General features: G+C 44.9%; 2 protein-coding genes across 4 annotated transcripts; one reads left to right on the forward strand and one right to left on the reverse strand.

Annotated features, from left to right (window-relative positions):
* Positions 1-1,692: 1,692 nt before the first annotated feature.
* Positions 1,693-5,462, forward strand: LOC125539562 (plant intracellular Ras-group-related LRR protein 1-like). 3 transcript variants are annotated; one of them, XM_048703049.1, is made up of 4 exons: positions 1,693-1,996; positions 3,270-3,543; positions 4,116-4,285; positions 4,469-5,462. In XM_048703049.1, exons 2-4 carry the CDS (start codon positions 3,316-3,318, stop codon positions 5,160-5,162), a joined length of 1,092 nt encoding a protein of 363 aa, XP_048559006.1. In that variant the 5' UTR covers positions 1,693-1,996; positions 3,270-3,315; the 3' UTR covers positions 5,163-5,462. The 3 variants fall into 3 exon arrangements, with proteins under 3 accessions (XP_048559006.1, XP_048559007.1, XP_048559008.1); XM_048703050.1 differs by having other exon boundaries at positions 1,693-1,991; XM_048703051.1 differs by lacking the exon at positions 1,693-1,996 and adding an exon at positions 2,689-2,713.
* A 473-nt stretch (positions 5,463-5,935) lies between these two features.
* LOC125539563 (putative peptidyl-tRNA hydrolase PTRHD1) lies at positions 5,936-7,405 on the reverse strand. Its single transcript, XM_048703052.1, has 2 exons — positions 6,982-7,405; positions 5,936-6,330 (listed from the first exon to the last, which is right to left on the reverse strand). The coding sequence occupies exons 1-2, from the start codon at positions 7,360-7,362 to the stop codon at positions 6,148-6,150; spliced, it is 564 nt and encodes a 187-aa protein (XP_048559009.1). The 5' UTR covers positions 7,363-7,405; the 3' UTR covers positions 5,936-6,147.
* Between the last annotated feature and the right edge of the window lie 3,537 nt (positions 7,406-10,942).

A 10,942-nucleotide genomic window follows, 5' to 3' on the forward strand; every position in this document is an offset into this window, starting at 1 on the left:
ATCTGGTGGGGGATTGCTGGAATTTTGTCTATTTTGGGCCAGCCCAATAGCATTTTCAGGAATTCCTAATAAATCCTAGAGGCCCACGCAGCCCATTCGTGCAAGGCAAGAGGTGGAACTAAAGTTTAGTCCCACATTGCTAGTTTGGTGGGAGTTGGACCTCCTTATAAGGGAGGATGTTTCCCCATATGTATGAGCATGAGAATAAGAGAGACATTCACGTGCGCTCCTCCGCCGCCGCCTGCCTCGTCACAAGCGCCGCGGATTGCGGGAATGAGCCGAGACGATGTCTAAATTTTTGCCACACACGACTGGTATACGAAAGGTCACATGGAAGTTGAAAAGATTTTTGCTATAGTGGAGACTGAATGCGAACGACGCATCCCTTCGGCTGCTGGCTGTTCACTTCACCTCCCTCTCTTCGTTTCATCTCCCGTCGCTGCCCTCTCGCCTTCTTCTCCTGTGCCTATTAAGAAGGTCGCTCCTCCCAGAGAGATGCACCAAAAGATCATCTCCCTTTCACCACCAAGTTTCTGAGCACTGCGCTGCTGCTACGTTTTTCCCCATCCCGGCTTGCGGCGTGCACCGCGGGTCGGGACAGTAGGCCTCCGAAACCGCACCTCTTTGAGTCATGTACGGGAGAAGGGTGATAAGGTTTTTGGGGAGCGCTTTGCGCGACTACTGACTTCTTCGTCACGGACGCCCCGGACTCCTATGACTACTTCCCCGACAATGACTTCTTCCCCGACGTCGACAACCTCCTCAACGACATGGCTGGCGAGGACACCGACCCCAAGTCCAGTGCTACTGCTGCCGCTGTTGTCCCGTACGTGTTCTTGCTCTTTCTGTTAGAGGTTCTGCCACAGTTCCTTGTTCTAGTGTCTGCCCTACATATGTTAGGTTCTACTTCATATATGCAACTTGATCTAGTGTATGTTCTAGATGTGTTCAGTTTAAGTTCATATATGCAGATGCTATTTACCTTCTCTCTGTCAGATTGCATGACTTGCTTTATCTCTGCTATATTATTGATGCTTTATCTAGCATTTCCGTTAGTAAAATTATTTGGTAAATTGCTCGTATTTCCAACACAAACGAATTCCACAAAGATCCGCCAAAGACACATCTTCACTTCTATTTTCAACTAAACGATCATAGTTTTCTTTACAAAAGTTTACACGCATCCGGCCCCTACTTTGTATTTTTGGTCAATATTTGTTTTCCAGATTTGCAAACAAGGTTGACTAGGAAATGCATGTAGACCTTGAAACTTGAAAACGAGGGATTATCCATTTGCACCTACTATCACATCTCAAGACTCGCGTATCCATACTCATCATAGTCGTGCTAGCTAGCTGTACGTTTAGCAGTCCCGATGAACTTCTGATGGAGATGTAACCCCCATTGGCCCGCTGTGGCATGGCATCTTCCATCTCCCTTCCTCTTCCGTTATCCGATGCGCTTGACCTTCCAAAATTAAGCAGCCGCCCAAACTGGCAAATAATATGCAGAGAGAGAGAGGAGGGAGATGAGATGTGTACGTATAGACGTATAGTACGTACGTACGGCCGTACCGGGTCGGCCGAGACTTGGAGTCACTCGCACTAGTACTTTCAGCCATCTTTTCTCTACAAAGGAAAAATAAATCAGATCCTAGCTTAGATAATTAAGCAAGCTAGCCAGTCACACACACAAGCATGGACGCTGCAGGGTGTGGAGAGGGTTCGCAGGGTCAGCCCTCCGCTAGATCGGTTGCCTCCCCGTCCCTCACCTCTCCACCTCCCGCTACTTATATGCCAAAGCCTATGCTTGTAAGGGTCAGCACCTTCCTCACCTCACCTCGCCTCGCCTTGCCCATCTCCTCCTCTCCAGCTCCAAGCTCCAGCTCCCTCCCTCTCTCTTCGCCTCCAACTGCAGCTGCGTCTGCTGCTGCTGCCTTACTTGTTGCAGCTTGCAGACTCCTTCTCGGCAGGAACTAACACCGCCTTCAGGTGAGGTGAGAGTTTTATTCATGCTTCGATCTTGGTTGATTTGATGGGGTTTTGCTGGCATGCATATGCATCGATCGATCTGCTCCAGCCAGAACCGCTCTTGTTCTAGTTTTCCTCTCTCTCTCTCTCTCTCTTCTCTGCATGCTGGATTGTTCTTGCAGTTTTCTTCTATCTCAATTTGTTTTTCTTTACCTGCGATCTCAATTTGTTCTTCTGAGAGGAAGAGAGCAGATTGTGACAAGCTTCTCACCCTGTGTTACGTACTGCCTCAACTCGCTTTCTTCCGAGAATACTCTTGTGGTCAACAACCTCTTTTGGGGAGGTGGTCGCTCACCGCGGTTTCCGTTAACCCACAAGTACTACTTTGAGAAATCAATCTTCTTCCACTCTTTTCACTTGGTTAATCTATTTGTTGACAATCACCATGCATTTTCTTGCTTTTGATAGCTAAGTTTTGGAACTTCTGCTAGGGAAAAAAAACAGCATACAGAAGGAATCAAGGAGCATGTTATTAACTTTTCATTGGTTAGCTTGGTCCGTTAGTTGGGTTTCAACGCTCTCGTTGGCGATCGATGTAGGCACGATGAGAGTGATTCACCTCAGCCTCATTTGTTCATTCCGTTTTCTTCTTCTTTGCGAAATTGAGTGTGTGCTCTCACCATGAAACTGCAGGAGAACACGGCGCACGACCGATGGGCTCGCAACGTTAGATGCAGCTTGAGGTTGCCTAGCAACAAACACTGGCTACAGTTAGAGAAAACCCCTTTTCTATCACCACCAGTGTGCCACTTGCGCTACGTATCACCCACCAACCCTTTTTCCTTCTTCTTAAGCCACACCAGAAAGTACTTATTTCCTCTATGTTTGCAATGACTAGACTTAACTTAAGCCACACCAGAAAGTATTATTTCCTCTATATTTGCGATGACTAGCTAGACTTAGCTAAAGCCACACCAGAAAGTATTATTTCCTCTATATTTGCGATGACTAGCTAGACTTAACTTAAGCCACACCAGAAAGTATTATTTCCCCTATATTTGCGATGACTGGACTTAGCGGTAGCACTAGTCGGCATTTCTGATTGCAACATGCAGTTAATGCTGGCCGTCCTTGTGCTTCCTTGTTGGTACAGGTCTCCGCCTCATGCCTCATGTGTGTGTCAATCTTTAATTACTCGCATACTGTTCAACGTACACCTTTGGCTTAATTATACTAATCGCTGGTGTGTCAGAAGTCTCCTTGATCTGATATGTTACCAACGGCACAATCTCTTTGCAGTTTAAATTGATACATCGACGCACCAGACGTGGGAGAAGCCAGTAGCATGAGGGACATGGCAGAGAGGAGATCAAGGCATGGGCATGGGCACGGGCATGCCAACGTCGTGCCGTTCGGGGCAGGCGCAGGAGGAGGGTTGCAGCATGGAGAGCATGAGCAGGAGGTCAAGGAGAAGAAGCTCGACATGAGCGGCCTGTCCATGGACACTATCCCGCACCTCACCATGTCCCTTGGCCACATCACCACCTTGGACCTCTCCAACAACAATCTCGAGGTATGTTATTTTTCTTGTGTCACGACTATCTTTTACGTCCTTCGTCGACAATTCTGCTAATCACTTGTTTTTGAACAATCGTCTAGTATAGACCTGATGCGAAGAAAAGGAGTACTACCGGTTATTAGACTTTTTCTTGTCAGTTTGCCTCCATCGTCTAGTATAGACTTTTTCTTGTCAGTTTGCCTCCATCGTTTTGTCTTCTGAAACGCTCATCCTTGTCTCTTGCTCCGTCCGTTTTGAATGGATAACTAGCAAGAACGTATCTACAAACGGCGGTGTCATTTTTCTTCTACCATATATGATGATAAGATAAGCAAGGCCGATTATTAATACATGAAGCCTAGTCACGTACTCAACTGGACGACTAGTATATGCTCCAGCACTGCCATATAGTATCACCCATGGCAATCTTTTACTATCTTCTTCCACGATGTCCCTTCTCACGGCCCTTGTCGACTCAGGGGCAAAGAGTATCATGGTGTCTACATCCTGAAGCATTTTTCCTGGGGATATGCCGCTTCGATCGTCACAGGCTCACGTCCTGACACGATGTGTTTTAAAAACTGCAGAGCATTCCAGAGTCAATGATCGCGCGGCTGCTGAACGTGGTGGTGCTGGACGTGCGCTCCAACCAGCTCAAGTCGCTGCCCAACTCCATCGGCTGCCTCTCCAAGCTCCGGGTCCTCAACGTCTCCGGCAACCTGCTCCAGTCCCTTCCCGCCACCATCGAGGAGTGCCGGTAAGCGCGCTGCCACCCGCAATTCTCGCTCACTCGCCAACAACACCCATAAGCTACTAGGGTAGGAAAATTAGGAATGCTTTTACCGAAAAAGGCTTTCGCCCTGCTTTATAAATAAAGAAAACCACCGAGCACAACTAGGAATGCCTTTGACTAACCTGTGTGACGTTGGCATGGGTGCAGTGCGCTGGAGGAGCTGAACGCCAACTTCAACCAGCTGACGCGGCTGCCGGACACGCTGGGCTTCGAGCTCCACAGCCTCCGGAGGCTCTCCGTCAACTCCAACAAGCTCACCAGCCTCCCCTTCTCCACGTCCCACATGACGGCGCTGCGGGCCCTGGACGCGCGCCTCAACTGCATCCGCGCCCTCCCCGAGGGCCTCGAGAACCTCGTCAACCTCGAGGTGCTCAACGTCAGCCAGAACTTCCACTTCCTTAGGGAGCTGCCCTACGGCCTGGGGCTCCTCACCTCGCTCCGGGAGCTTGACATCAGCTACAACTCCATCTCCGTGCTCCCAGACTCCATGGGCTGCCTAGCCAAGCTCAACAAGTTCAGCGCCGTCGGGAACCCGCTCGTCTGCCCGCCTATGGACATCGTCGAGCAGAGCCTTGACGCCATGCGTACCTACCTCAGCTCCAGGATGAACGGCACCGGCGTCAACGCCAAGAAGAAGAAGGGGTGGCTGCCCAGGATGGTCAAGTACAACACCTTCTCCGGGCGGATGACTCCCGGACGCAAGAGTGCCCACGACAACTCTGAGGGCTTCTCAATGTCGGATTACCACTCACTCAACGGCTCCGCATCTCCGGGGTTCCTCTCCATGCTTTCGCCACGACGGCTCTTCTCGCCACGGAGAGATTCGCCCAAGCATCATTAAGGGTGGTCCACTTTGTAAGTGGTTTGATCCTTCAAGTATTCAGATGAAATGCTCCTAGGTGCTGCTGTTTCTGCAGGTGTGTACATATGTCTGAAGAGGTATATATATATACAGTAGTGTATAGTAGTACAATAGGGCATTGATGTACATAGAAACAAAGAAGAGCGCTTTTACTTTCCTTCTGTATTTTTGTTTACTCGTTACAGTCTTACAGATGCTTTTGTAAGTGCAGTGGATTTTGAGTGAAATTGTAATCCTTTATATGTTGAATGAACATAAAGCTTGAGGTTTGGAATGCAATCCTTTATGTGTTGAATGAACATAAAGTTTGAGGTTTGGACTATTTCCAGCTCAGTTTGGTCAACACAAGTTTTAAATTTTTAATACAGTAGTATTTTAAATGAAAACACGGTCCAATATTACAACTCACTTTACTCAACAGAAAATGACATTTTCTAATCACGATCCTGGAATGATTGTCATCAGTGCAATTTAAGCTTGATAAGAACTGCTTTGTGCATATAGTATATGAGTGCGCAATTTACTTACCAAAACACCTGCATTGATGTCTTCCCTTCGTTATTACCTTTGAGCATTCAACACTCAAGACAGTAGAGGAGTAACCTCCATGAAGGCTCCTCAGAAAAAAAAAACATGCTGGCTAAAAATTCACCAGATCATCAAAGACTGAAGACGTAAATTCTGACTCATCACTATATCCAACCCAGTATACTCATTGCTGGAACAGAATCAATCAGTACGGTGCCAAGCAGTTGGATCCAACACAAAACTCATCGATTCACTATTATTTGTCATGCCAATACGAGCACATCCATTTCTTAAACAGGAACAATCAGTTGATGAAAGACTGAAACAGGTATCACCAATAACATGGGACTAAAATGTGTGACCTCAATGCAGCAAAGCTACTAATGTCATCCCATAACAACCAAGATCAGCAACCTGGATAGGTATTACTCTTCAGTCATTTGCAAAGTTTTAGCTTCCTAAAGAACGAAGCTACCTGCGACTTTGGGCAGGGTGCTGTGGCTATGCAAGTCGGGATGTTCTCGGGCTGCTCTATCCACAGCTTGTGCCGTACACCAGCTGCTTCCAGTTTCTCAGCCAAGTTCTTCAGCTGTGTCTCCCCTTTCACCTCCAATGTTACCTGATTGCAAAAAGTTCCCAGATCAAAACAAGGATTAATGAACATGAAACTATATAATAGCCCAGTCAGGCCGTAGCAAGAAGAATGGAATGAAGGGTAGAAGTACTGAATTTAAAAAATTCGTGCTCAATTCCTTTGTGCAGGAATATCTAAGCCAAACAAAATTAAGCACCAGCATAACAGAGAATTCCACTTGGGGTTTCCAAACTTATTTTGTGGGCTGGACATACTAGAACCACCTTGTGTCATCACAAGCATCGTCTCAGATACAGTAATTGTACCCGAGTTCAGAGGAGTACACAGAACCATCTCCTTGTTTACGGCATTCATGGCTTTCTAGTTTCGATGTTCAAGTCACAGGAAGCACCTCCAAACTGGAACTACAAGAACACAATGTATTTATTATATGATGTCAAAGCCTCCACAGCCCCTATCACAATATCACGGTGCAATGCAGATGAATGAATGGCTTCATGAGCTAATCAGCCAGCAAACCTATGTGGAAAAAAAATGCGAATGCCTACTATTGTTCGAGGGAGGTGCGATGCAGATTCATATTTGTTTAATAGCGAAATGCGGACGCTGAAGATAAGGGGAGAGAAGTGGCAAACAACGGGCGCGAGTTCGGGTGGGGCAAAAGGTCGAACATGCCTTGTGCATGCTGTCGAGGTTGCCGGGCGCGCAGTAGGCGGCGGTGTCCGGGTGGTCGCGGTGCGCCCAGACGGCGGCCACGGCGGCGTGGCACCCCTGCGCCACCACGCTCCCCAGCGGCCACGCGTCCGCCAGGTCGCGCCGCAGCACCACGTACTGCACCACCACGTCCTCGGCCTCCTTCCTCGCTTCCTCGCCGACAGCGGCGGCGGCGGCGGCGGGAGACGGGACTGCGTCCGGCGTGGAGGCGGCCGCGCTCATGCTGGCTCGCGGTGGGGTTCGGAGGATGGGAATCCTGGCGAGGCCGGGGAGGAGGTAGGCGGCGCCTGGGAGCGTGCTGGCTACGGGGGACGGCAAGCGAAGAGGCAGGAGGGACAACATGGTCCTCAGTTTTCTGCCTGTGGTTTGTTTTGCTACAAGTCCACTTGTTTTTCTTCTTTGTTTTCCTTGTTCTCCTTTTCATATTCTCTTTTTCTTCAGCTATATATTTTTCTAGAGAAATGATTCCCTTCACCCAATAGAGCAGTTTATTAGATTCCAACATGTTGTGTCGTTCTTTCTCGGTCGTATAAGGTTTTTGAACAGAACTCCAGTGCCCAGACTACTCGCTCATCCTCTAAACAAATGCCTTCCATTTTTCAACTTCTTTGGTGTGTTTTTCATCATGTATCCATCCTATTTGCTCTATTTAGGAGGTCGGCATGGAAACCCCGTGACGGAGACTGATTGTCTACTTCACTTCCATGGGTGCTCGAGCCTCACCCTCTCTCGCACTCTCTCACGTAGCCTTGCATCAAGCTTACAGATCTCACTCCCATATCCTCCATGGAGACCGAAGCTCGATGCAGAAGTTTACTGAGTTCTCGAGCACATGAAAGATGGTGGGTTGAGGGCAATGAGTTTGGGGTCAACTTGTCTAGCTTCGAAGGGTTCAAGCGAGCCTGAATCACCAAAGGCCGGTGCACAAAAACATGTGTCCTTATGGACATGGAGTATTTGATCCCGAGCTCATATACTCCCGCACGAACAGTAAAATTGAAAAAAAAATGTTAAAAACTTAAAAAAAATCTGATTTTTTTTTGTGATGAACATTGATAAATTCTCTAATTGCGTGTAAAATTTCAAGTTGAAATGACATTCGTGGAGGTCTGGGCAAAAAAATAAAATCAATGGTCCAAAAAGACTATTCTTGGAAGCATTTTGGAGCATCAATTTTGTTATTTTTGCCCAGACCTACACGAATGTCATTTCAACCTGAAATTTTGCACGCAATTAGAACATTCATCAATTTCTATCAAAAAAAATCAGTTTTTTTTTGAATTTTTTAACTATTTTTTTATTTTACTATTCATGCGGGAGCATATGAGCTCGGGATCAAAAGAGCACTTTCGTGTCCTTATCCACTCTGAAGGTTCCAACATATGTTGCAATGATTATGGATGTGTATTTCGAAAAATGAATGTTTGTGAATCTCATTGTTGCATATGTTATTCTCATTTGTTGATTGTGTTCAGTTTCATATTGTATCTTTGCGGAACATTTCAATGAACAGGGATGTGTTGCATGCCCAAACTTTGGTTGTGCAAGTGTGATTGAAATGTTACATCATATTTAAATGTTTTTACGGGGATGCTCAGGAAGTGTTCTTGCGTTGTGCAAGGCTATAGTCAAGGCTATAATAGTTTTAGATTTCTTTCACATTAGGGAAGGCGCTCAGGATGTTTAGCATACAGCGGGGTCTTTTGCAAATGTGGCATGCATCTGCAGCTTCAAAAAATGAACAATCTAATCAATGCACAAACGTACAACTCCCTAGGAATTTCAATTGCTCGAGCATTGAAGTGGGTCGACTCAAGAAGCAATTTATGGGAAGCTTCCATAAAGCTGGGTTGGGCCGTTTTTAGGACCTTTCGTGCAATTGTTCTCTTTTGGTTTTCTCTTATGGTTTAGTTTGGGGATTCTTTAATTCATTCCTTTTTTTATTGGTTTTCTTTCTTTTTTCTATTTTCCAAATACGGGTCAATTTTCAAAAATACGTGTTGAACAAATATATATTTTTAAACACAGTACATATGCAAGCGCTCATACATACGCACATACACTCATCGTAGGCGCCTCATCGTCGACAGAAACGTCTTCTCTCACTGAAAGCGCATCGCCGGAAATCCTGAAATCAATTCAGGAATAATGCGAGCACCGGGACTTGAACCCTGGTGGACTGGGGATACCACTGTCCCTCTAACCATCGAACCACAGGTTGGTTCGCACACGTTGAACAATTTATGTGTATAGGTTGTACATTTTTCACATATACGTAGATCCTTTATCACAGTACATGTTAAACATTTGCAAAATTAGAATTAAATTTCTTTTAATACATGGTGAACATTTACAAACACATGTTTGAACATTTTTCAAAAGTGTCATCAATATTTTTCTAAATGTGCAAACATTTTATTATATGTTGCAACATTGTTTTACAATAGCACAAACATTCTTTTATATGTCATGAAAGTTTTTGTAAAACTGAGTTGACAAATTTTTTAAATTTATGATTTTAAAAAAACTGTCATGAAACATATTTTAAAATGTGTGAACATTTTTATAAATGTGCTAAACCAAATTTTGAACCATATGAATATTTTAAAACAACGTGAATTTTTTTTGTTCATTTTCATGAATATATATTTAGATTGCCATGATCATATTTTTGAACGTCTGAATATGTCACAATGTTTTCGAAAATAATGCACCAAAAAATTGTTACACTGCAAGGACATTTTAATTTGCGGTGAACATTTAGAAAAAATATGTTGCATAGTTTCTGAAATACTTCCTCCATTTCATAATTCTTGTCATGGTTTTAGTTTAAATTTGAACTAAGACCACAAAAAAAATGTGAAAACAAAATGGAAAAATCGAAGCGAACAAACTACTTTTTTTAGGGTACCACGAAGTTTTATTGCTCAAAATCCACATGCTGTTGGATACAGACTAACTCTTTTCTTTAACACTTGTTACTTTATTCTTACTCATAACAATTACAGGTACACTAAATTGGACCTAAGATCCAAGAAAATACAAACTAACGCCTATGAAAAGAATTACAGTGAAATCTCTTGAAAAAACCTTCTTCACGGTATCTATCTCTGCTTGAAGAAATATTGCAAAGATTTCGGTAAAGGGGCTGTAATTGGACTGGAGGAACGACGTTTGTCACTCTTTCACCCGCAAGAACATTACCGATAATTGTTTTTGAAAGCGCCTAGAGTCACTCATCCAAAAAGATAAGAAGCCTTGATCGTACTTGGACAGGGGTTGATCCCCTAGAAGCGCAGGTCGTCGAATTACTATATCTTCACTATGGTGTCGATGAAAAAAAAATCACCTTCATAAAGAACCAAACCAACAGAAAAAACCTTGACATATCAACATAAACTCATCAGATCTGCAAGGATGGAAAACTCTCTAACCGCATGATATCGCCAAAAGAACGAGAAGAAATTTATTCTCATAAAAGTATGACGATCACTAGATGTGCAGGAAGAACATAGATGCCTTGAAGATCTGAGGTCCCCCCACCTCTCAGCGCCAAGATGGCAGCCGAAGGTGAGGGACCTAAATTTATCAGATGACGCCTACGATACAAACAAACTATAAACAAGTTACTTATGAGCCGAAGCAATGACTCCCTGCTGACAAGTCCACTACGGGCTCTCTTTGAGATGCTACATTGCATCTTGTTGTAGAGAGCTATATGTAGAAGGACAAGTTATGGGCTGTGCAATCTCGATGTATTGATCGGTGCACCAGACACGTATATATAAGTACAGAGGTGGGCCACAACCTCAACTATACAAAGGAAACAGGAGGTGGGCCCTACACACAAATATACACGCACACAATATACTTAACACCCCCCCGGAACTCCTCGAAGGTAGAAGTCGGCAGTCCCTTCGTC

The sequence above is a fragment of the Triticum urartu genome, chromosome 2 (genome assembly GCF_003073215.2).
Source record: "Triticum urartu cultivar G1812 chromosome 2, Tu2.1, whole genome shotgun sequence".
Taxonomy (NCBI): domain Eukaryota; kingdom Viridiplantae; phylum Streptophyta; class Magnoliopsida; order Poales; family Poaceae; genus Triticum; species Triticum urartu.

Coding starts and splice junctions, on each gene's coding strand:
- LOC125539562 (XM_048703049.1), top strand. CDS start 3,316: ATGAGGGACATGGCAGAGAGGAGATCAAGGCATGGGCATGGGCACGGG. Junction 3,544..4,115: donor TCTCCAACAACAATCTCGAG/GTATGTTATTTT, acceptor TAAAAACTGCAG/AGCATTCCAGAGTCAATGAT. Junction 4,286..4,468: donor GCCACCATCGAGGAGTGCCG/GTAAGCGCGCTG, acceptor GCATGGGTGCAG/TGCGCTGGAGGAGCTGAACG.
- LOC125539563 (XM_048703052.1), bottom strand. CDS start 7,362: ATGTTGTCCCTCCTGCCTCTTCGCTTGCCGTCCCCCGTAGCCAGCACG. Junction 6,331..6,981: donor ACCTCGACAGCATGCACAAG/GCATGTTCGACC, acceptor TTTTGCAATCAG/GTAACATTGGAGGTGAAAGG.